General features: G+C 57.8%; 1 protein-coding gene across 1 annotated transcript in view; it reads left to right on the top strand.

Annotated features, from left to right (window-relative positions):
- SORCS2 (sortilin related VPS10 domain containing receptor 2) overlaps positions 1–26,054 on the top strand; it is a 452,598-nt gene that overhangs the window by 388,345 nt on the left and 38,199 nt on the right. Inside the window, exons 8-11 of the mRNA XM_053217627.1 lie at positions 2,557–2,646; positions 10,086–10,265; positions 14,492–14,638; positions 22,735–22,837. Coding sequence (XP_053073602.1) covers positions 2,557–2,646; positions 10,086–10,265; positions 14,492–14,638; positions 22,735–22,837 — 520 coding nt within the window. The remainder of the gene's footprint in view (positions 1–2,556; positions 2,647–10,085; positions 10,266–14,491; positions 14,639–22,734; positions 22,838–26,054) is intronic.

The raw sequence follows: 26,054 nt of genomic DNA on the forward strand, positions 1-26,054 counted from the left end.
GGCACCTGCTCATCCCTGGGGTTCGCTCTGCCTGAGCTCGGACGGGACTGCAGCTGGGGCTTGGTCTCCATTCCTCACGGTCATGGTGGCCTGGTCTGACCAGTGACCGGTGACACTGTCGATGTGGGACAGGGGCACACCCTGCCCCATGAGCACTGGCGGCCCCCAGCGCCTGCTCGGGCCATCAGGGGCCGCAGACTTCCATCCGCCTCCCGTCCTGTCCTGCTCTGGTTCCCATCTTTCTCCAAAGCTGCCCAGAAAAGCTGCCTTAACCCCCAACTTGGAGGTCGCGGGGACGCTGCTCCCCTGCAGACTGATCTTGGGCGGGTTTGAGCTAGTCCTGCCTCCCCTGCTGTACTCTCTTCCCTGCCTTCTTGGTCCTCAGAGGACCCGGCAGGTGCCTGGCGGCCCCTCCCACCAGCCCTCACCACCAACAAAGTACGTGATGAACCTGAAAGTCCGCTTCCTGGGTCCCCCCTGGAGGTGCTGAGCAGCTCTTGGTGCTGGTTCCTTTGCAGGGGACAGACAGGTGGGGGTCTGAACCTAATGGTGCCACGGCTGGCTTTGGGAAGAGCCATCATTCCACCGCTGAGCCTCTACTTGCTGACCCATAAAATGGGCGTGACAGGTCCTGGCCGCCTGGAGGCCTGGGACGGATGCCAGCTGCGTTCACGTGGGGAGAGGGCCTGCTGGATGTGGCCGGTGACCCGCCATTTGGGGAAGAAACGCTGTGGCACCCGGGGGGCGGGGGGCAGACTCCTGTATGAAGGATGTGGCTGTGTCTAGTGTGTTCTGTTCCCTGGGTTAAAAGTCGCATTCACATCTCAGGGATACTGGTGGTTCTGCCCGCCCCACAAGCCCCCTCCCCCCGTGGCCGGTGGATGAGGAAGGTCACCATGTTTGCAGGCCTCCTTCTTTCTGCACCAGGGCCCCAGAAGACCCCACTGTCTTCACCACCAGCTCCTGGCAGAAATGGGCCTGGCCCGCCCTGGCTGGCTGAGCATCTGCCCACAGGGCTCCCCAGTGAACCTGAACTTCTCGAGGCCAAGAGGGCTGCCAAGCCCGGCCCTGCCTTCTGCTCCATCGGGGGAGCTCAGCGGCTGGCAGACGGGGCTCTGAGAAGGGGCACCGACCTCTCTCAGCCACTCTCTCCAGAGTCCTCCCCCACCTGCTAAGCAGGTCTGTCTCTGGGCTGCTTGGCTCTTCTTTCTGAGGAAGCAGAGTGCTATCTCCTCCTCCAGGAAGTCTGCCTGGCCTCTCCCACCCCAGGACACTCTCTCTCTCAGCTCCCAGGACCTCCACGCGTCCCCCATCCCAATACTCCCTGCTCTGGGGGCCCTGAGGGCCAGACCACCGCAGACCGCACAGTCCCTTGCCCTCAGGATAGAATTGTCTACAGAAATCTCTTCATCCTTGTAGTCATGATGCTTTGCACATTGTGAGCCTATTACAGTTTGTTGATTAGTAATAATAATTCCAGTAGCTCTTTGAGTCCTCCTGGGGCCTTGGGGCCACCCCACATGCTTCCCAGATCCTGCTCCCCATGACTGCCCCATCGCGTAGTTTCTGATACTGTCCTCCTCATTTATAGCGGGGAAACCGAGGCTCAAAAAAACTCTCCCAAGGCCACCTGGTTTACAGATGGTGGGGCTGGCATTCGAGCCCGGCCAGTGACACATGGTGGCCTATGCTCCTAAGCGGTGACCTGCATTGCCATGTACGTACACCTGCACACACACACACACACACACACACACACACACAACTCGTGCTCACTCAGACATAGAAGACACCCCCCCACGTGCATGCACACGGTGAACACACCCGGGGGGGTCACACGTTCACACTCACACACGTGCGTGGGTGCACACCCACAGGCACGCACATACGGTGAGACGTAGATGTCACCCATCGTCCCCCCGGCCACCGCCCTCTGCCCTCGTCCGGCGGCTGCCCCCCTGCCCCTCTCCCCACCCCCCCCCCACTCTTCTCCTTGCCCCATCCCCTAGAGAGCCTCTCCTTTCCTGGCTCTCCTGTCGTCTCCCACGGAAGACAACTCACTACCTCTGTGCCTCGGTTTTCTCATCTTCGAGACGGAAACGAGCACCGTGAGCGGGCGGCCTCGGCGAGCGTTGCCTCCTATTCCGCGGCTCATGCCTCGCGCTTCGCTGGTCGTCTTTCGTGGCTTGAGCTCGCCTTTGGCCAGTCTCGTCCTCCCCCCGGTGGCCCTCCGCGCACCCTCCCGAAGAGGAGTTCTGGGCCAAAGAACCCCTTCCACCTTCCGTCGCTTGGATTTGGGAAACGGGTGCTGGGAGAGCGTGGGGACAGAGGTTGGTTCTCACAGACGGAGGTGGAGAAGACGTCCCAGAGGGTGGACGTTGGGGGTCGGGCTTTGAAGGATGAGGACGAGTCTTTCCATCTCGCGCAGAGCAGGTGTGAGCAAAGTCACGGGGCGTTCTCGCCAGCTGACGCGCGATTTAGAGCGTCCCACTCTTCCGCTCGTGGCCCGGCTTGACTGCAAAGGCTCCCTGGGTTTGTCTTCTTCCGTCCCGTTAGGCCACCGCAACAAACCGGACCAAATATTACGTCTCTTACCGTCGCAACGAGTTTGTCCTGATGAAGCTTCCAAAGTACGCGCTGCCACAGGTAAGAGGGGTCCCCCGCGCCCGGCCCCGTGGCCAGGTCCCAACCCGCGCTGCCCCGTCTGCCAGTGCGGCTGTGCCTCCCGCAGCCACTCTCCTCACACGCTGTCCGCTCCGGACTCACGTGCGCCCAGCTCCATCCGGTCTTAGGGCCTCCTTCCGACCTCAGGGAGCTGGGGATCCCCCACACCCATCTCCTCCTTTCATCCGGGGTTTGCAGGCACGGGGCAGTTTCTGCTCTACTCACCTCTGCATTCCAGCCGCCTGGTATGCCTACGGGTGCTCAATTAATGCCACTTCCTTCCCCTTTGCTGGGCAGGCAGGGAGGGGGGTGGGGGCGGCCTAGACCCTGCCCCCCCAGCCCTGCCTCAGGGCCAGACTCCACCGTGCCCCCCCACCCCCCCGCTGGTGGTATTCCCATCCCATTTCAAATCTCTGGTTGACATTCAGAGAGGCTCAGTAACCTGTCTGAGGTCACACAGCTAGTAAGAAACCGAAGCTGGTCTCAACCCAGGTCCCTGTGAGTCTGAGACCAGCCTCATGCCACATCTCCCTCCAGAGGACATCGGATGGCCCGCTTCGCAGACCTCTATCCTCGGTGCTTATAATTTAGAAGCGCAGACTGGAGCAGCCGCTCTCCCACGCGTATTTATTGAGCATCAAGTATAAGCTGGGATCTGATGCTACAGCTGTGGAACAGATACCCCAGTTCCTGCTCTCGTGGGGTTTTCAGAGAGGAAACAGGCAAATGTCCAACATAGTTGCAGGCTGTGCTCTGCCCTGTGAGGCCTGCCTCCAGAGGGTGAGGAAGTGGGGGGACTTCCCTGAGGGGACATTTCCTCTGAAGTCTAAAGGTCATGGGAAAGCTGCACAGGTGGAGGGCTGGGCTTGTGCAAAGGCCCTGGGGCAGGAGGGAGCCTGGCTTAAGGCAGAGGATGGTGAGGAGACGAGATCTTTGCTCTGGGGGCTGTGCGTTGCTGTAAAGTCCTCCGCACCTGTGCTTTGCTGCGCGGGGCACCAGAACACCTCTCCTGAGCCATGAATGAGAAAAATAGATGGGTTTTTTTTAAGCTATAAGAAAACTTTTTCAAACTTCTCCTTGATAAAAGAAAAGGGGGGAAATAGAAAAGAAAAGAAAGAGCGAAAAGGAGCAAGTTGCACAGATTAACTCCAGGCTTCGCTGAGTCCGTAAATGAAAGGCTAATGGTTTCATTAAGGGCAGATGGGTTGGTTGGTGTCGTCCCTGGGGAGTGAGGGGGCCTTTTCAGCTTCTGAGGCTCTTCCTCCCTCCTCCCCCGGGACTGCAGCAGCATCAGAAGCCTCCTGTGTCGTGGCCCTGTGCCCTGGAGTTGGGGAGGGGGACAGCAGGCAAGGAGGGGTTAGGTGGATGCCCGGCCCCTCGCTGCTCCCCTGTGACACTGGGACTGTGGGCGGTTTCTGACCCTCTCCGGGGCCGGGGGTGGCTGGACCAGCAACCAGGCCACGTGTGAAGGAGTTCTCAGCCTACGCCACAAGTCATGACCTCCGTGACCTTGAGCTCTGGCTGCGCCTCCTGGACCTCGGAGTCCTTGCCTGCCCGGGGAGGGGGTGGGGGTGATGAAGTGCCTGTTTCTCAAAGTCGTCAGTGGGGTCCTCATGTCCCCCCGCAGGACCTTAAAGGTAACGTTACCTGCTAGCTTCCTTCTTCCCCATTTCTGTGGGAAAAGGGGGCCGTTGGAAAGAATCACGAGGCTGTGATGGGAGACACGGCCCTCGCATCCCAAGTGGGCGGCAGAAATGCGACGCGTACATGCCCCCGTGCGATCGGTTTCAAGGGGAGACCAGGCGCCCATTCGCATCGTGGCTTTTGCACGGGCACTGACTACGCTGTCTCGGGGCCGTGCGCGGGACCCGGTGACAGGCGGTTGAGGATGATGGGTGACCTGGGCTGCCCTCAGGGAGCACTCCCTGCCCCCCTGGCGCCCCGCGGGGTCAAGACCTCATATCATCTTGGAGCACTTTGCCCAGACAGACAGCAGGGCTGTTTCCTCTTCACCAAACTCAGGGGTGCAACCAGACCCCAGGGTTTCCCACCAACGATCTGTAGAACCGGCCAGTGGAATTTCCTAATCAGATTGTGTTGTTTCATGATGCATTTGTAGCTCCTGTCTGTTTCCTCCCCTCAAACCAACTCCATTTCTCCCCCCCCCCCTTTAATTGCTGTAGAAACATCAGGAAGACAATGGAAATTAGAGCAGAGAGGAGGCTCCCTCCCCGGTTACCCAGCCCCTGTGCCAGTCCCCCTTCCCCGGTCCCCGCCCCCCATCCCTGTCCCCCATCCTGTCCCCTGTCCCCTGTTTGGTTCTTCTTACAGTCCTTGGCCACATGCCCCAGTGACTTTCGCGTAGCTGAATCAGAGCAGGCATTCCGTGTACAGCCGATGTGATATCATGAACATTTTCCCGGGATGGTGCCGGAGACCCACTGTCAGTGACTGTAGAACTCTGCCCCTGGAGGAGACCGTACCTCGTTTAAGCCAGATTTCTGTGGTTGGGCCCTTGGTCGTTTCCAACAAGGCGGCAATGCTTACCTATTGTGCCTGCGGGTACATCTTTATTTTCTCAAGTTCAAGTCTAAGAAGAACTTCTAGACAACGGATTTAAATATTGGTGTCGCTGGGCTGCTTCCTAAAAGGTTCCACCTTGCCACTGGCAAAGTCGGAATAGACCGGTTTCAACAGAGCTCGGCCAGATTCTTTGTGTCGTGTCCCTTCGTTCCACATTCCTTGTACTTTAAACGGCGTGACTCGTACCACACGACTCTCCTTTCACCTGCCTGCGAAACTACAAAAGACGACCAGGCTTGATTAGGCGTGCCAGCACCCTTTGCTTGAATTATTTACTTGTAATGATTAAAAAAAAAAAAAATACCACCTTCCTTAACAGAAAAAATAAATAGACAAAGGCTGTAAACAGACAAGAGGAGAGAAATCCAAAAGACCATCAGTTATGTGCAACCTTTCATAAGCATAAAGCAAATGCAAATTTACTTCCAAGTAAAATATCCTTTTATTTGTAATAACCTTTATAAAATAAAATGAAAGCGTGAAGCGTAAGAACGAAGGCCACGGGGGCTGGGGGAGGGGCCGGAAGCACCAGCCCTGCGTCTTCCCACTTGGGCGACGGTGGCTCCTGGGGCGTCTCGTGGTGCAGCTGCGTTGGAACTCTGGGGTCTGTTCGGAGGCTTGCAGCGTCCAGGCGACCGTGTGGATAGTGAATCCGGGCTCATTTCTGCAATTTTGGCTCTTCCGTGATAGCAGCCCCCCACCCCGCCCGCCGCAGCCTCGTGGCAGGGCTCGCGTGAGCAGCGTGGACACTGGGAGCCAGGATGGCCATGGGGACCCCGTTCTCCCAATCCTGGGGGTCTGTGCTGGGAGTTGATGGCTGCTTCTCATCACGGAGCTGCAGCATCCTGGTGGGAAGCCGTCACTGCAGCCAGCAGCGGGCCAGAGCCTGCTTCCAGCCCCCACCCTCTTCTGTGTCCCCTCTTGTCCCCTTTTGGGAGCAGAGATTTAGGGACTACGACACTCACACGCAACCACACGCCTGTTGGAGTTTACAAAAGTCACCATGCATGCCCCAGGGGAATGGCTTAGCCTCACAAAAGATCTGAGAAGAGCTTAACTTTTTAGCTCCGACAGATCCCTGGTACAGAAACAGAAAACCAAACCCAAGGAAGGGAGAGAATCTGGTTTCCAGAGTTACCACATTATTAATTTCCAGTGTCCAGTTTTCAACAACAACAAATTACAAGGCATAAGAAACGTACGATCCGATCAAAGGAGAAAGCGACAGAAGCTGTCCCTGAGAAACCAGATGGCAAACCTACCAGACAAAGACTTTAATACAATTGTCCCAAAGACGCTCAAAGAGAGGGAAACCATGAAGCGGGTCAAGGAAACAATGTAAAAATGAGCAAAATAGAAATAACCAAGAAATAGAAAACATGAAAAGGAACCAAAAATAAATTCTGTGGCTAGGAGGGACAACATTGGAAATGCAAAATTCACGAGGTGGCTTGGAGGGAGGTTTGAACAGACAGAAGGAAGACTCCCAGGTAGGACCGTTGACGTTACGGAGTCTGAGGGAGAGGGAGGAAGATGGGTTGAGGAAAGGCACACCAGTGGGACAGCAGCAAGTGACCAACGTATGTGTGTGGGTGTCCCAGAAGGACAGGGGACCGAGAGGGGGCAGGGAAGCCATTTAAAGAAACACTACAGGCATATATGCTGTTTCTACCTTCTGGCCTCCCCATTCCCTGTTTCCACGACAGTCTTGCCTCTTTGTCCCTCAAGGTAACAGGTGTATAACCCGTAGAGACTTCTCAGTATCCATTCTTCCCCTGAGCCTCTGCTTTAACAACCCCCCACTTTTAGCTGGTACATTGCTTCCCAGCACAAGACCACATTTCCCAGCTCCCCTTGCAGCGAACACGTGGTCACGTCTCTAACGTCTGGCCGCCACATACGGAAGTGGGGTTGCCGTGGGAGACTTCTCAGAGCCCCCCTCTAAAGGCAAGCCTCTGTCTCCCTCTTTCCTTCCTCCTTCCTGCTGCTCGCATGGCCGCAACTCTGACCATCATCGCGAACCATGAGGACGAGGGCCATGTCGTGGGACAGCAGGATGATGACCCAGGAGGAGCCTCTGTCCCTGGTGACATGTTAGAACTTCCATAACAGACCATGCACCTGCAGACTTTTTTACATGGGGGAGGAAGGAGCTGGCTTGTTTGAACCAACTTTTCTTTTCTAGTTTCTGTCACATGCAACCAAGCCTAATTCTACCCGGTAACAAATATTGGCGACTTTGGTATTTCCTTCCACGTCTCTCTCCAGGCCGTACAAATACAGAGACAGACACATCTACATGTATCTACAAACACGTCTACAGATGTGTACATAGAACTGATTGTTTTTCGCGTCCTTTTTTTGAAAATGGAGTCAACACATGTCTCTCTGGCTCCTAACTTTTCTTTTCAGAGATAGAATAACATAAATCCAGATGTGAGCAAACACTGCATATTTTTTTTTATCTCTTCTCTCTGGTCTTTTTTCATAGTCTCTAATCAGCAAAGATTTTTTTAAAAGACCATTCTCAATATCGGCATGCATGGCGTGAAACGAGCATCCTTTTAGCCAGGCCGGTGGGGAAGGAATTCGTATAAACTCTCAGACCGTCATGGAACGTGTGTAAGAGCTTTAAAAACGTTCCTACTCTCCAATGCAACAATTTCCCCTTAGAATTTATGTTCAGGATGTGATCCGAGAGGCGGAGACCCATGTCTAGGGATGTTGACGACTGTCCTGCACATAATGTTGGAGACGCCAATGGCTCGCCAGTGGGGAAATGCTTCGGTGAAACATGGTACGCCCACAATGACGATAATATGCCGTCATCAAAAAGTGTGTATGCTTAATTCGAATGACGGAGGGAAATCTCCCCGTATAAGGTGAAAGAGCTGCACACTGCACGTGGGAAGAAAAATCTATGAATCACACGTGGGAAAAGGCCTGAAAGTGAACGTTTTTATTTTTGTTTAAAAATTTTTGTAAATGTTTATTTTTGACAGAGAGACAGAGTGTGAGCTGGGGAAGGGGCAGAGAGAGGGAGACTCAGAATCCGAAGCGGGCTCCAGGCTCCGAGCTGTCAGCACAGAGCCTGACGCGGGACTCGAACTCACAAACTGTGAGATCATGACCCGAGCCGAAGTCGGACGCTCAACCGACTGAGCCCCCCAGGCACCCCAAAGTGAACATTTTTAAATGGTGGGATCAGGTCTCTCTAGGGACGGCATTGCTGGCAACTTCTGGCCACTTCCTACGTTTTTCTTTGTTTCCCAGATCATAGTAAGCATTCCCCCAAATGCGCTTACCCAGGTGCAGAGGAGACGAGGTTGGGATTAATGCCACAGCAGATGTCGGTCGCTTACCACGTGATCGCCACCGGCACCGCCTGAGCACGGCCCAGCAGCGCTGGCCCGTGGAACACCTTCCCCACTGGGGCGGCGGATTGCGCAAACCCCGTGGACACAGTGCAGCTCGGCCTGTGGCCGCGAGCCGACAGATGGGGGAAGGGAGGCAGGAGGCGGGAGCAGCAGTCCACTTGCTTGTAGTGCCGGGTCCTGCGTGTGTCCGTCCCTGTGCCCCGCCACCCTACTGTCCCGTGTCACGGACGCTCCCTGCCTGGTGACGAGCTTCTTGGTTCCAGTCATTTCCGCGTGTTAGATTTCCGGTGTAGACAAAGGGCCCCAGCTCATGCTGCCGGGGACCTCCCGATGCTTCACAGCGCTGCCTCCCCTTTCTGCAAAGCCCCTTCTCGGGGGCTGCGTGGGGAGGGCAGGCAGGGGGCCATCAGCCCTGCGTCCTACCCCGGGCGGCCAGATCTTGTCTCTCACTGGAGGCCACGTCTACCGTGGACGAACAGGGACTCCGTCCGTTCTTAGAGAAACCAGCTTCCTCTGTCTATGCCGGCCCTGATAGCAGATGAGAAGGCGTAGAGAGAAGTGTACCCCCAAACTGGGCGGGGGCGGAGGGGTCGGCCTCGCCTCTGCAGGAGCTGGCTGGCCTCACCCGGCCTCATCCGCCCGTCGGCAGAGCCGGGCAGCCGCACTGCCAGCAGGGTAATGAAAGTCAGAGTGATAAAAGGGAAGGAACGGCACCCGCCGGGGAGTAAAAGCTTGTTATGGCTTTGAAATGGCCCTTTTCACGGGGCTCCCACGCAGGACTGGGCGCTGGCCGGGAGAGAGAAGAAAAGCGGAGCCAAGGGTGGCCCTGGGTCCCTTTCTCTTCCTTCTTACGTCAGTGGGTTTTGTTTTGCTTCTGAATTGTAAAACCTGGAGCTGAGCCTCGAGAGGACTGGGGAGTGACTTAACCCAGTCCTCCCACTGCAGGGGGGAGTGTTCCCGAGGGCAGAGCCCGCCCGTGGCTCCCCGCTGAGCCCGAGTGCCTGGACCAGCACCTTATGGTCCTTATGAACGGCGCCTTGTGAACATGTGCTGAGTGAAGGAACCAACGGATGACTGGTCCGACCCTCAGGATGGGCCTGGGGGAGGGGAGGCCCATCCCCTGCCTCGCAGAGGTGACCCCTCGGGGTGCTTCCCGACGTCTGGGGGTGCAAGCGTGCATGGCAGGGAGAGACGGGCAGACAGCCCCCCTGTGGGCATCCCTCCCACGAGCCAGTCCGGAGGGCTGGAACATCACCCCCATTTTGCAGGTGGGAAGACGGAGACCCGGGGGCGGACCAAGGTCACAGAGCTGAGGGCAGCAGCAGGTTGGAGGCCTAGGTCGGCATGGCTCCCAGAGAGCCATGCCCGGCACCCCAGACCTGCCCTTCCCTCAGGCTAACTCCCACACACCCACCTCCCCTCTGCACCGCTGACCTGCGCTCTCCCCCGCCGCGTCCCCAGGATCTGCAGATCATCAGCACGGACGAGAGCCAGGTGTTTGTGGCAGTTCAGGAGTGGCACCAGACGGACACCTACAACCTGTACCAGTCGGACACGCGCGGCGTGCACTACTCGCTCGTCCTGGAGGACGTGCGCAGCTCCCGGCAGGCCGAGGACAGCGTGCTCATCGACATCCTCGAGGTGGGCGCCAGGGCGGGACCCGGGGGCGCTGGGTGTTAGTTGTCACCCCATCCTCGTTCCCTCCCCTCCCCTCCTCTCCCCTCCCCTCCCCTTCTCTTCCCTCCCCTCCCCTCTTTTCCCTCCCCTCCCCTCCCGTCTCCTCCACTCTTCTTCCCTCCTCTCCCCTACCTTCCCCTCCAACTCCCCTCCCTCCTCTCCTCTCCACTTCCCTCCCCTCCTCTCCCCTCCCCTTCTCTCCCCCCTCTCCTCTCCACTTCTCTCCCCTTCCCTCCCCTCCCCTTCCCTCCCCTCCCCTTCCCTCCTCTCCCCTTCTCTCTTCTCTCCTCCCCTCCCCTCCTCTCCCCTCCCGTCCTCTCCCCTCCCCTCCCCTCCACTCCGCCCCCTCCCCCTCTCTTCTCTCCTCCCCTCCCCTCCTCTCATCTCCCCTCCTCTCCCCTCCCCTCTCTTCCTCTCCCCTTCCCCTCCCCCTCTCCTCTCCCCTCCCCCTCCCCTCTCCCCTCCCCTCCCTCCCCTCATCTCCCCTCCCCTCTTTTTCCCTCCTACTCCCACCCCATCACTAATGCTCTATCTCAGGTCTGCAGATATATCTGCAAAGTGTAAAGCACCAGATATTTGAGGCTTCGCAGGCCAGGAAGATGCTACGTAGGTGCGTTTAGAGCAGGAGACAGACTTACTCTTTCTGATGAAATTAAAAATCCAATAATGGGGTATGACTTCTTTGTAATACAGGTCTCCTAACAGAGAAGAAGGATGCTTTGGGGAGGGATATTTTGCTGATTGGGGAACAGCGTTCGTGGTTCTCATCACGGACGCAATCGCAGGCCGCCGTCCGTAAAGCCATTCCCGGCGGGCGCCCATGCAGGGCGGGGTTTGGCCTGAGGGACAGATCCTGGGACTCCTGCTCCCTCTCAGCCCCCGAGCATCCCCGCCTCCCTGCCTCTCCCCCTGTGCACTCCCTCGGGTCTCTCCTCAGCTGTCTCCCCCTGCACTTGCTGTCCCCTGACACCGAGGCCGATCGGAGGCTCTGAGCGGGGGCTCCTGGCTCCCACGTGGGGGGCCTCAACCCTGCACTATCGCATTCTGTGCCTGGATGCCACAGACGTCAGTCACGCTGTTCCCCGCCTGGACGGCCTCTCACGGCCGGTCCCCTCCTCTGCTCTAGTCCACACCGGAGCTGGGCAGGGGGTCACTCAGCCCATTTCCAGGTCAGGAGCCCGAAGCTCAGAGAAGGTCAGCGACCTGCCCGCACAGACCCGGGAATCAGCAAGGAATCCGGAACCAGCCCGGGCCTGTCCACCCACGCTTGGTCCCAAACTCCTAGCTAGCACGCCCTTGCTCCGTCTTTCACCTTCTCGCTCTCCCTCCTTTCCTTGCCCTCGGGGAGCCCCCGCCCGTGAGAAGTGCCCCAATTACAGTAACTGCTGGACGGTGGGCCTGCCAGGCCTGCAGGGCTGAGGGCGTCCCCGCTTCGAGCCAGCGAGCCAGCGGGAGCCTGGGGCAGGCAGTCGGGTTTCTCGGCCTGGGAAGCGGCCTCCCAGAGAGACCCAAGGCTCAGCATTCACCTCTGAGCTGTTAGCAAGCAGCACGGAACCATTTTCCCCGAGAAAGTAATGACTGTAATCATTCGTCAGGGTTCACATCCCCACTAGAGGACTCAGAGGAACACAGCCCAGGCCCACTGCCACTTGCTAGAAGCTACTTGCAGGAGCCCCCCCCCCCCAGGCCCCTCCCCTGCAGAGCCTCCAGGGAGGCCGCTGGGCTCCCCCCAGACCCGGTTCTGCAAGGCGTCTTCACAGCTGCTGCACATCCCAGCCGGCTGGGGGAGAGAGCACGAGTGACGGTGGCAGGGGGAGGGCGACCAGGGCCAGGGGGCCACAGACAGGGGCACGCTCCATGGCCTGTCCCGTCCCAAGGTGTCTCTGTGCTGGGCTAGGAACGGGGTTCAGGGGATCCCAGTCTTATCCCTGTCCCTGAAGAGCCCTGCCCATAGTTGGGGGGGCAGCCATTTGTAGCGGGCTGAATGGGGACCCCAAAACTATATGGCCATGTCAGTCCCTGGAACGTGTGACCGAGACCCCATCTAGAAAAGGGGTCTTTGCAGCTGTCATTGAGTGAAGGCCCTTGAGACGAGACCACACTGGATTGTCCAGCTGGGCCCCAGATCCGGTGACGAATGTCCTTTGGGGACAGAAGAGGAGATACGGGCCCAGAAAGGCGACAACGTGAAGACAGGGAAGAGGTTGAAGAGATGTGGACACAAGCCCGGGGCACCGGGAGCCACCAGAAGCTGGAAGGGACAAGGGAAGGTCCTCCCCTGGAGGCTCTGGAGGGAGCGCAGCCCCTCCCACACCTCGGTTTTGGGCTTCCGGCTTCCAGACAGTGGGGGAACAGATTTCTGTTAGGTTAAGCCCCCCTGTTTGTGGTGGGTCCTTACAGCCACCCCGGGAGTGAGTCGTTCCCGGAAGAGGGCGCAGGTGTGGACACGTCGCTTTTGGGAGCCGGTGCTGGTCTGTTCAGACCCAGCCTGGGGCGGGCCCGGCCCGGCCCTGCCATCTGCCGTCTTGGGGACGTGAGGTTTCCGTGCTGTTTACTGCTGGGCATTCTCGTGGAGACCAGCGGGATAGGACAGAGAGATTCCAGAAGGAAGCAAGCCAGCGCTGGCCAGGTCCGCGTGCGATCTGCCCTCAGGGTGTTGGGGGAGGCCTCTGCACACAGCACTGGGCCTCCGGGAGGCAGAGAGCCGGCACCGTGTGCGGGAGAAGGGGCTGTGGTCCGCACGCCCTGGGCCCCCGCTGCAGGAGAGCCGGCCCCGAAGCTTCGTCTGTGGAACGAGGGCCGGACACCCGTCTCGCCACGAGCAGCGGACACGCAAGGCACAGGGGCAGTTAAGGTTGGTGGGGCTGCGATCACAAGGGTCCCCAAAAAGGGGGCACGGAAGAGGAGGGTCAGAGAGACCCGTGTGATCGTGGGTGCAGGCCGCAGGGACGCCGCACCGCCAGCTCTGGAGGCGGAGAGCAGGGACGTCCGGAAGCGGGAAAAGCCCGGACACGATTCTTGATTCTCACCCAGAGCCTCCGGGAGGAGCCAGCCCGGCCACACCGCCACCTTGACGTTAGCCCAGGGAGACGCGTGTTGGACTTCCGACCTCCACAACCGAGACCTGATGAAGTTATTTTGAGCCCCTCAGCCTGTGTCACTCTCACAGCAGGGGCGGGAGGTGCATCCGCCACTCGCTCGTCTGTCGTTCCTCCTGTGTCCTCCCCACGCGTGGGGCACCTGGTGGGCCTGTGCACTGGGGTGGGGGAGCGCCGACCCTGGGGATTGTGGGGGGTTCACACCGAGCTCCCGCCACAGACAAGACGCGCACTAACTGTGTGTCGTGACTGCAACATAAATGTATTCCTCGGCCTCCCCGAGGCTCCGTTTTCTCAGGCTTGCCTTGAGAAAGACCGATGTCCTGCACACGTATGGGCAGAAACAGCCCCAGGCACACGGGAGGCTCCAAGGAACCCCGCCGGGCCGGGGTGTGGGGTCTCCGTAGCCGTGGGCCGAGACCCCGTGTGCAAGGAACTTTTGGGGAGAGGCCGTCTCTGTGCGGCCAGGAGACTGACTGTAGGTGATTACTGATATTTGACCTTCCTTATGGGCCAAATCAGTAGCCGACTGTTGGGTGTGTCTGGGCCAGTGCATGGGCTCTCTGGAGACTCTGAGAAAGGGGACAAGGGGAACTGGAGCCCCTGGCCGGGGCGGGAGGGCTGAGCACAGACCCCCATCCTCACCCCCTGGCATTTCCGTGTGGGGCTGAGCAGAGGGAGGCCGGGGGAATGCCCAGAGCAGGGGCATTGGCCCAGGCCCTGCGGGCCCAGTGGGAGAGAGGCAGGGCTCCGAATCAGGAGCTCTGGGGTGGAGATGGGGTGACAGTGACACACAGGTGTGGTAAGACCCAAGCTCTGCTCACTGTCTGATGGCTGGTGTCCGGGGCTGGGAAGCAGCCAGGCTTTGGGGTCGGACAGAACTGGCTTCCGGTCGAAGCTCGGGCCACGGTCTTGGGTCCTTGCCCCCTGGGCCCCCCTCACCTCCGGAGCGTGCCCGGTCAGCCTCAGCTGTGGGTGAGAAGTGAGGCCCCGCGGGCAGAGCTCTCGGCGAGAGGCTGGCGCACGGTGGACGCTCTGTTGTCAGAGGGCTCCGGGCAGGTGTTCATGACTTTTCTCGTTTTGCTGTCCCAGGTCCGAGGGGTGAAAGGAGTCTTCCTGGCAAACCAAAAAACCAATGGGAAGGTGGTGACACTTATAACCTACAACAAGGGCCGCGACTGGGACCGCTTGAGGCCACCCAGCACAGACATGAACGGAAAACCAACCAACTGTGAGCCTGTGAGTCCCTCTCCCGTCCCACACCCTCCTCGGGGTGGGCACAAGTCGTCCCTGAAGGGGCCCTGGGCGTCCCGGGGAGGGCCCCGTCTGAGAGACGGGAACCACGGGCTTCTCTGGGCGTCGCGGAGAGGGGCCAGGGGAGCCCCTTGCTTTACTGGAGGCTTAGCTGGAGGTTGGAGACGGAAGATGCATCAGTCAGCACTTAGCGCCACATGGCTGCGTAACAAGCGGCCAGCGACAATCCTGCATTCTTCAGCTCCGGGCTGGGCTCAGCCACGCGCTCTGTGCTCCTTGGCAGGGCCCCCTCACAAATGTGGGGGTTGGTTGATTTCAGGGGTGGTCTGCTCCCTGTATCTGGCCTCCTCCTCCCGGGACCGGCCCCGGCACACTCTCATGGCCGTGGCCGAGGTGCAGGAAAGTGAGCAGACACCTGCTGAGTAGACAGGCCGGCACGTAGGACCGGGGAGCGCACCCCCGGTGGGGGTGGGCCGGGGCCACCGCCCAGATGTCGTGAGCTCCAGCCCGGTCCTGCTGTCCCAGGGGTGCCCGTCCCGTGAATGCCAGCGGAGGCTGTCCCGCTTGGCCACCGGGAGATACGGGCAGCACGCAGGCCCGTGTCTCTGAGGCTGGACAGATGGTGTGCTACGGGGGCCTGGCCTGAGAGACGGGCTGCTCGGCGCCTCGCAGACTTGCCTCTCCTCGCTCCCTGGGGAGCTCACCACCGCCACCCGCACCCGGGCCTTCCCCAGCGGGGGAGTGGGGAGCGGTCTGGAGTTAGAGCAGCACAGGGCTGCAGCCTCCGGCCAGGTGCCTCTGTCAGTCGGTGCCTCTGGTGAAAAAGGAAACAAGATGATAAAAATCGGTGCCTGGGCCTCGTGGGGAGGACGAGAGAGAACAATGCACGGTCTCTGGTGGGGAGCAGGCTGGAGAGGCAGAGCACATCCCATCCTTTTTGGACTGCCCCCCTTCCCACGCCGTCCTGTAGCCTGGAATGCCTTCTTCCTTTTCTTCGTCCAGCAAACCCTATTGACACTTGAAAACCCTGCCCAGATACTCCCTCCACTGAGAAGCCTCCACTGGGCATACTTGCTCCTCTGTCTTCCCCTGGCCTTGACTGTAGGTCCTTTGCAGGTAGGGACTGCGCTCCGGGGGTGCCCGAGCCCTTCTGTAGCTCTGTCCTCTCTGCACAGAAAGAATGACAGTGTCTATTTTACAAGGATATTCTTTCAACAAAGATAAATGGGTACCTACTATGTGTAAGGTGCATTTCTGGGTGTTTGATGATTATTCTTTTTGAAGAGAGAGAGAGCATAAGCAGGGGAGAGGAGCAGAGGTGCAGAGAGAGAGAAAGACAGAGAAAGAGAGAAGGAATCTTAAGAAGGCTCTGTATTCAGCACAGATCCCCCAGCACTGCGGGGCTCTATCCCATGACCCTGGGATCATGACCTGAGCTGAAATCAAGAGTCAGACGCTCAAACCGACTGAGCCACCCTGGCGCCCCTGTTCTGTTTAGAAGACAGAACACCCCAAACACATCCTGTTTGAAGACACATTCTGTTTAGAAGACATCAACACCCCAAACCCATCCTGTCCAGATCTCTGCAGGGCCTCTGAATATGGTAGGCCCCCCGCCCCACCGGCCATGGTGTGGACACAGCCCAGGGAGAATCGGTTCCTTCCTCTACCTGGGGACGCTGACTCCCGAGGTCCCCCGGGGCAGCAGCCTCAGCCTGGCGGGGACGTCCCGTGAGCCCAGGCCTAGGCTGCCCTTCACCTCCTGCGCTCAGCCCCCGACGACGCCCTCCCCGCTGGTACGGGAGCAGAATAGCCCCTGGGACCCGTGTGGAAGATGCATTCCCTGCCGCTTGTGCAAACTCTTCTGAGACAGGATTGCCGTGAAGGGCTCATTTCTGTGTTGTCATCATCAGCACAGTTAAGCCATATTAATCCGTCAAAGCAAGTTTTTGCCAAGAATAGAGTCTCATCTGCGGCTGCACAGCGTGGCCAGGAGATCACCTTCGTGAGATGTGTGAACAGAGGGACGAGGAACAGCCGTAACCGTACCACCCAGAAATAGCAGTAACCGGGCATTTTCCCTGACAATCTTAGCGTAGATGCCGTGAAAGAGTCATCATAGGGACCCTGACACGTGTGTGATTTGTCCTAACTCTGGGTCTCAACCCCCCCCCCCCCGGGGCCATCCCAGGGCTCCGCGGGGAAGGTTTCCCTGCCGGGACGGGGACCCCTTACGCAGAGGGATGGCACGATCAGATCTGTTTCCAGAGAACGCCTATTTGGAGGAGTTTTGAATCTGCTCACACCTTAATTCAGAATGAAAGCCCAGTAGGTTTGCAGCCCTTCTCAGACCTGGGGCCGAGTCACGAAAGGCGCTGAGAATGGGGAGCCGGGGGTCCCCATGGGCCTCCCTGCGTGGCCCGCCTCACACCCACCCAAGCTCCCGCGGGCACCCGGGCCCACCTCCCCCAGGACGGGACATTCAGCAGAACGGGACTCCTGTGACACCAGCCTCCCCTTGGAGTCTCCCGCCCCGGCCCCTCTCTGACCTCAGGGTGTCTGAGCGCCCCGGGGTCGGCCCCCCACGGTTCTGCCTCGCCCCGCCCACCCAGCCCTCCATCAGCTCAGTCCAGACGCGGCTGGAGGGCTGTTGTAAGGCCTTGTCTCAAGCTGTCGGACACGAGCAGAGCCCCCCACACACACAGCAGCTCCAGGACCGGCTGAAAGACATTCATCGGCAGGCCCTCCGGGGCTCCGAAGGGGACCCCAGCTCTTCCTGCACCTGCCAGCATCCTGTAGGCCACAGCTGACCACACGGAACCCCGAGGAGTGTCCCCCTTTAGGCCCAGACAAGTACCCAGCCTCCAGGGTACTCGGCTGGCGGGCAGGAGAGGCAGCCGGCTTCTCCGAGACGGTGCCTCTGCCGTGCTCTGCTCCCTGCACACGGTGATATTGTGTGCACAGTGCCTCTGGGGATGTGGGCAGGCCTGGTGGCAGCCCGGGGAGGCCCTCCTGGCCCACCGGGGAACCTCGGGCTACTTCCCCTTCTCTGCCACGTCCCTGGTGAGGCTCCTTTTTCTTCTTCCTTTTTTTAATTTAATTTTATTAGTACTATTATTATTTCTTTTTAAGTTACATCCCAGTTAGCATATAGTGCAATAATGATTTCAGGAGCAGAACCCAACAATTCATCCCCTACGTATAACACCCAGTGCCCATCCCCAAAAGTGCCCTCTTCGGTGCCCCTCGCACATTTAGCCCCTCCCCCTCCCCCGACCCCTCCCATAACCCTCAGTTTGTTCTCCATGTTTATGAGTCTCTTCTGTTTTGTCCCCCTCCCTGTTTTTAGATTATTTTTGCTTCCCTTCCCTTACGTTCATCTGTTTTGTCTCTTAAAGTCTTCACATGAGTGAGGCCATATGATATTTGTCTTTCTCTGACTAATTTCGCTGAGCATAATACCCTCCAGTTCCATCCACGTAGTTGCAAATGGCAAGATTTCATCCTTTTTCATTGCCAAGTAATACTCTGTTGTATATATATGTACCACATCTTCCTTATCCATTCATCCATCGATGGACATTTGGGCTCTTTCCATACTTTGGCTATTGTCGATGGTGCTGCTATCAACATGGGGGTGCACGTGTCCCTTCGAAACAGCACACCTGTATCCCGTGGATAAATGCCTAGTAGTGCAATTGCTGGGTCGTAGGGTAGTTCTGTTTTTAGTGTTTTGAGGACCCTCCATACTGTTTTCCAGAGCGGCTGCACCAGCTTGCATTCCCACCAGCAGTGCAAGAGAGATCCTCTCTCTCCGCATCCTCGCCAACATCTGTTGTTGCCTCAGTTGTTCATGTTAGCCGTTCTGACAGGTGCGAGGTGGTATCTCAGTGTGGTTTTGATTTGTCCTTCCCTGATGATGAGTGACGTTGGAAACACCTTTTTCTTCTGACCTAGAACTCTCTTCTCCCCCTGGGAGCCGCCCTGCCTGCAGATGTCGCAGGAATGTCCCTGCCCCGTGTGTCTGGTCACCAGATGGGGAGGGGGAGAGAACTGAGTGGTCTCACCATACCCCCTCACCAGTCTGCTCTTCAGGCACAAGGAGTCAGGGGGAAACTCGAACTGGGAAAGTCTTACCACACTGGTGTGAGGGGGGCGGATCGTCCGTTCGACCCATTCCCCCGCGCTCCTGGACGGCACGGGGCTCTCCTCCATTGACTCTGACTTGCGCTCACCTTCAGCGTGGGCCCCCGGGTCTCCGTCGGGAGGGACGCCAGCACCAGATCCGCTACAAAAGTGGACTTCTGCAGAGGGGAGGGGCCTGCGCTCAACTCGTCACCTTTCTCTTTGTTCTTTTTTACAGCTTTGGGGACAAATGACTCACACACCATACGGTTCACCCACTTAAAGTACACGGGTCAGGGGTTTTCTGTCTACTCACAGAGACGCGCGGCCGTCACCACAGCCCATTCTAGAGCAATGTCGCCCCAGAGAGGACCCCGTCCCCACCCCTCGCCCCCCCTGCCCAAGCCCAGCCCCTGGCCGCCGCTGGTCTGCTTCCTGTCTCCATAGACCCCTGGCCTGGGCATCTCACACGAATGATCACGCTGCCTGTGGCACAGCTCACACATCTTTAAGGGCCCAGCAAAGACAAGGGAGCCTGGTCCCAACTGGACCGGGCCCTGGGGCTGCCACCTGGTGCCACCTGACCCGGGTCGGCGTTTCACTTTTAACTTAGGATAATCTAAAATGTGCTCAGTCCGTGGCCAGAAGAAAGTGCCCCAAAACATACAAGGATGAGACGAAGCATCTCAGACAGAGGTCAGCAGGTGGGGTGATGTAGTCCCAGTTAGCGGTGTCTAAATTAGAATTTGGATCCCTGAGTGCTCAGTTCCGCGGTATTTCTAAACTGGAGATTTTTCTAGGAAATAAAGAAGGCCAAAGAAACGATTACTTTTCTTATAAGTAAGCAATTAAGCGAAACCTTGTCCAGGGGGAGAGCTGGACCCCGACGTTCTCTCCAAAAGCTGTGCTGTGTTAATCCAGTAATCCTGTGAAGTAGAGAAACGGAGACTCAGAGACACTGAGCACTTTTTCCAGAGTCACACAGCTTTCAGGGGGTACGAGGACTCAAAACCCAGCCCCTCCTATGGTCCCACATATTCCAGGTCTGTGGAATGCCCAAACTGGGGACTCCAGGAAGGTTGCCGCCCGAGTCTTTAACCCAAGAACCCATTTGAGGTCTGATGTGTGACGGGAGCTCTGGTGGCCCTCCTCCTCCGTCTCCTGTGTGTCAAGGTCGGCTCAGCCGGCTAGACCCCAGACCCTGTCACCTCTCAGCTTTCGAGAGGGATGAGAGAGGAAACTGATGTCGGAGGCCTCTGTGCAGGCAACCCCTGGTGCGTGGCTAAGTCACTGCCCGTTGCAGCCTCTGGCGCCCTGGAGGGTGCTATGCAGAGACCTGGGACCTTGTCCTGTGGCTCTGTATTCTGTCATGGGGCTGCCAGAGGTCTGTGGGCAAGAGTGCGGCCTTGAGCCTCTGTGGCCTGGGGAGACTCAGGGAGGCCACAGTCCACGGAGCACATCCTTCTCGGCTTGTCTGTTCTCCCCAGACCCCCAGTCCCGCCCAGGGGTGAGCTGGGGTGCAGGCGGCCAGCAGACAGGAGAGGGTAAGGGGTCTGTTCCTGCTCCTACTTCTGGGAGGCTCCTGGCTCAGTGACCCTGGGGAGACAATGCAGGCTCAGAGTGTGGACACTGGATCCAAGCAGCGTGGGTCGTCGCCCCAGCTCCACCACTGCCCTTGGGTGTGTTGCTTCAATGCTCTCTGCCTCAGTTTCCCCACTGGTGAAATGGGGATGGGAGTGGGGGATGTGGAGAGTGTCAGTGACCCGCATCTCATGTGGTGCTAAGCTTGGTGCTGGCAACAGAGGCAGCTGTCAGCCGATGGGAGTTGCCACTGAAATTATTATTACAACGGGTTTTCCTGCCCCTCCAGCCAGGGCACCCCCCAGGGCCGCCCTCAGGGTGCCCACTGATGCTTGCCAGTGGGCTCTTCACAGAAGGCACAGGGCTGAGGGTGTGTTACAGCCATTATCTGGTGCCTGGGCTACTGTGGCTCTGGATGGATGGATGGATGGATGTGGGTGGGGATGGATGGATGGATGGATGGATGGATGGTGGATGATGGACAGATGGACAGATGATGGATGGATGGTGGATGGGTGGATGGATGGATGGATGAAGGGATGGATGGATGGATGGATGGATGTGGGTGGGGATGGATGGACGGAGGATGGATAGATAGATGGTGGATGGACAGATGAATGAATGGATGGGTGGATGGATGGATGTGGGTGGGGATGGATGGATGGTGGGTGATGGACAGATGGACAGATGATGGATGGATGGATGAATGGATGGATGGTGGATGGGTGTTTGGATAGATGGATGGATGGATGTGGGTGGGGATGGATGGATGGATGGATGGATGAATGGATGGATGGGTAGATGGATGGATGTGGGTGGGGATGGATGGATGGTGGGTGATGGACAGATGGACAGATGATGGATGGATGGTGGATGGGTGGATGGATGAATGGATGGATGTGGGTGGGGATGGATGGATGGATGGATGGATGAATGTGGGTGGGGATGGATGGATGGGTGGATGGATGGATGGATAGATAGTGGATGGACAGATGAATGAATGGATGGGTGGATGGATGGATGGACAGATGGATAGATGGATGGAGGATGGATGGATGGATGGATGGATAGATAGATGCTGGATGGACAGATGAATGAATGGATGGGTGGATGGATGGATGTGGGTGGGGATGGATGGATGGTGGGTGATGGACAGATGGACAGATGATGGATGGATGGATGAATGGATGGATGGTGGATGGGTGTTTGGATAGATGGATGGATGGATGTGGGTGGGGATGGATGGATGGATGGATGGATGAATGGATGGATGGGTAGATGGATGGATGTGGGTGGGGATGGATGGATGGTGGGTGATGGACAGATGGACAGATGATGGATGGATGGATGGATGGTGGATGGGTGGATGGGTGGATGGATGAATGGATGGATGGGTGGGTGGATGGATGGATGGATGAAGGGATGGATGGATGGATGGATGGATGGATGGATGGATGAATGTGGGTGGGGATGGATGGATGGGTGGATGGATGGATGGATAGATGGTGGATGGACAGATGGGTGGATGGATGGATGGACAGATGGATAGATGGATGGAGGATGGATGGATGGATGGATGGATGGATAGATAGATGCTGGATGGACAGATGAATGAATGGATGGGTGGATGGATGGATGTGGGTGGGGATGGATGGATGGTGGGTGATGGACAGATGGACAGATGATGGATGGATGGATGAATGGATGGATGATGGATGGGTGTATGGATAGATGGATGGATGGATGTGGGTGGGGATGGATGGATGGTGGGTGATGGACAGATGGACAGATGATGGATGGATGGATGAATGGATGGATGGTGGATGGGTGTTTGGATAGATGGATGGATGGATGTGGGTGGGGATGGATGGATGGGTGGATGGATAGATGAATGGATGGATGGATGGGTAGATGGATGGGTGGACAGATGGATAGATGGATGGAGGATGGATGGATGGACGGATGGATAGATGGTGGATGGACAGATGGATGGATGGATGGATAGATGGATGGAGGATGGATGGATGGATGGGTGGATGGATGGATGGATGTGGCCATGGGCTGAGCAGGCTCCAGGAGTCACATTCCATGACCTGGCACCACACGTGGGAATGCCCACTGCGTGTTGGGAGTGCTCTCGTGCTGGGAGAACCCTCCCCTGGAGAAGCCTGACTGGCTTCATCCACAAGCCGGGCCAACCCGGACCTGCTGGTCTCCACCCACTGATCAGCCTCAGAGCCTCCTTCCTGCCCTCCATCCCCTCCTCTGAAATGCTCCTGGCCCTGCCTTCCCACCTGATAAGCCTCAACCCTACCTTTCCTCGGAACACTTCTCCCACCCAAGTGCTGACTTTGGCTCCCTTCCCTCCCTTGCAGCCGGACTGCCACCTCCACCTGCACCTGCGATGGGCAGACAACCCCTACGTGTCGGGCACCGTGCACACCAAAGACACTGCCCCCGGCCTCATCATGGGCGCAGGTAGGAGGAGCCATCACTGCCTGAGGGACGCTCTCACGGGTAGACCTGGATGGCCATGGGCCTGGGTCCTTGGTGTGACTGTTGGGGGCAGGGGGCAGGGTCTCCAGGAAGCTCAGCAATCATGGCACAGCCCAGGGGGTGAACACATGGCCCACAGTGGGCACGAGATACGTGCTGCTGTGTGGGAAAATGGATGGATGGATGGCCAACTGAAGGATGGGACGGGTGAGCCATGGAGGATGGGTGAATGAATAGGTGGATGGAGGAAAGAGTGGACAGTTAGATGGCCAGATAGGACTGATCACAGAATGGTGAGTGGATCAACAGAAGGATGGATGGATGCATGTGTGGATGGAAGGATGAATGGGTGGATGGATAAATGGATGGATGGATGGATGGATGGATGGATGGATAGATGGATAAATGGATGGATGGATAAATGGATGGATGGATGGGAGAATGATTTGTGTCATGGCTGACATGTATTGATCCCTGAAGAAGGTTCTAGTTTAGTCGGGGAGAGAGACCCATGCAACTAACATGAGGAAAAAAATCAAAGCATAGACTGGGCACGTGCCTGTCTACACCCATAAACCAGAGCCTCCTTCGGGGATGTGTACAAGTGCACTGATAGAACAAGGCCTAAAATAAGGATTATTTGAGTTCTTTCAAAATGGAAAGCATGCGTTTCGAACGTGTATTGCCAGGTAATGGCTGGCATCATATTTTCCTTGTAATGTGCAGGGTTATGTGCCCTCCGGCACCCAGCGCTGGGACAGCCCTGCCTGCTCCCGCCGGCTCCCATGGGGGTGGGAGCCCTGGGTACCACTGATAGGAAGGAAGGGAAAATGAGGGAATGTTCTTCATGCTGGCAGCTGTCCTGGACAGGCCTTTCCTCCACCCAGGCACTGAGCTCTTAACCGCTGCACCAGCCCTGAGAGGTCACTCCCCACTCCCTCCTCCCAGGAAGCTCCAGGTTGCTGGGTGTCACTCAGGAAGCCAACCCAGGCTCCTTACGGGAGGGGAAGCCCCCAGGGCACTCCTGCCTCCCAGCCCCTCAAAAGCACTGTCCTGATTGGCTGAATCCCCAAATTCCTGACCAAAATACAAAAGGCACAATTCTAAATGTATCTGTGGCTCAAAGGCCTCAAAAACCCGGAATGAGCTTCCTGGCTGCCCAAGAAAGCAGTGAGGATCTGGAGGTGTGTCACCGGGAACCAACCGGCCACGCCCGAGGAGGGTGGCCCAAGGCAGCCTCCCTCCCTCCCGACCTCCCTGCCTCTCTCTTAGTCACATCCCTGGACCTCAGTTTCCCCACCTGTAAAATGAGGGCACCGCCTCCGGGATTCTGCAGGCCCTTCTGCGCTGACAGCCTGGGGACACATTCCGTGAATGTCCCTTTATTTGTCCCCGGTGTCTGTTAGGTGACTGGCAGCCTGAAAGCTCTGGTAGACGGAGCATGGAAAGCAGACAGCGTCCCTTGAAAGACAGACACGTGCACAGCCGAAATTACAGACGGGGGTTCGCCTGCTGAGTAGTGCTGGCACGGCCACATTCACCGCGGCTCCGTGTGCGATGCGTGCGTCCCAGCGCGCCTGTTGGCATCCGGAATGCAGCGGAGATAATACCCCCGTCATCCCGCTCATCTGTCTAGCTGGCTCGTTTCACTCATCCCGTGGCCATTTCTCAGCACCGTTCGTTTGCCAGACGGGGGAGGACACGGGGTTCGGCACCTGCCCCTCTGCTCCTCCCTCGTCGTGCCCCTTCCCGCCTCCACGCTGCCGACCAGGCATCCCCAACACCTGGCACGGCCTTTCCTCCTCCCTTGGGCAGAGCACATTTGTCTCTCCGGGCACAGCTCGGAGGTCACTGCCTTCAGGAGTCTCCTTCCTTCCCGGGTCCATCAGCCGTCCCCTGTCTGCTCTTACAATCCCTCGGGCTTCTAGATATCCTGGCTCAGCCTACGGTTGCAGGGCATGCTTCTTCCCCTGCTGGATTGAGAGCTCTCTGGGAGCAGGGGCCATGGTTCATTCATCTCGGACCTCCCTCAGCTCTGCACAAGGCTCGACAGACAGCAGGTGGCCAGAAATGCTGTCGGATAAGTGCAGGGATGGAAGAGTGAGTGGAATTGGTGAAGAAGAGAAATGTGAGGATGGAGGGATGATGGATGGGTGAATGGACAGGTGGATGATGGACAGATGGGTGGATGGATGATGGATGGACGGATGGACAGACAGGATGATGGATGGATGGGTGGAGGGATGGATGGATGATGGACAGATGATGGATGGATGGTTGGATGGATCAATCAGTTGGTTGATCAATGATGGATAGATGGACAGATGGATGGATGACGGACAGATGGATGGATGATGGATGGACGGATGGTTGGACGGATGCATTGGTGCTTGGTTGGACCTCAGGAAAGATAGCAAGCAAACAACCCCTCACCACTCTGGTTGGGACTCACTTTCACTCATCCGAAGACAACCCATTCCCTTTGGAATTTTCCACTGACATCTGTCCTTGACTCTGGAAGAGATAGTCCCGAGAGTGCCCCGTAAATAATGCTGCAAATTGAGAGTGACGTATGAGTCACCCAGGGCAAGGGCCTCTGGGGCTCCAGGCAGGAGTCCAAAAGGGCTTCAGCATCACCTCAGGTCCCCATCGTCTTGGGGGCTGTCACCCCTGGTCCCTGCCAAGACCACAGGGGCAGAGCGGAGGCCTGCCAGCTCCAGCTCATTGGAAAATCTGCTCATTCCAGCCCTTCCCAAGGGACTGTCTGGGGCAGACTGGGCTCAGCCCAGAGGCCGCCATGACCTTCCTGGCACCTGTGCTTTGTGAGGTGGATACCATTCCCTCCGTGGGAGCCCATTTGGACCGTTTCCTCATCTGTAAGCTGGGGTTGGCGTGGACACTGAGTGGGGTGTCTTCCCACTGTGGCACCACCCCAGGATTCAGTCTGAGCCTGTAGAGGGCCTTGAGGGTGGTGACCCATCAGCCAGCCTGGTACTGGGCTCACGTGAACCACGGCCAAGGGGGACCTCCTGGCGGCCCAGTTGGTTTGGTGGCCCCTTCACATCACCCTCCAAACGTCCACTCAACAGATATTTAATGAGCACCTCCTCTGTGCCTACCGTGCCTCTCACCTGTACTGCCCCACGCTGCCGGACTTCTGGTCGCCCCTGCAGCCAGACCCCCGAGGGGCTGTCTCCAG

This window comes from Acinonyx jubatus, chromosome B1, assembly GCF_027475565.1.
Source record: "Acinonyx jubatus isolate Ajub_Pintada_27869175 chromosome B1, VMU_Ajub_asm_v1.0, whole genome shotgun sequence".
NCBI classification, from domain to species: Eukaryota; Metazoa; Chordata; class Mammalia; order Carnivora; family Felidae; genus Acinonyx; species Acinonyx jubatus.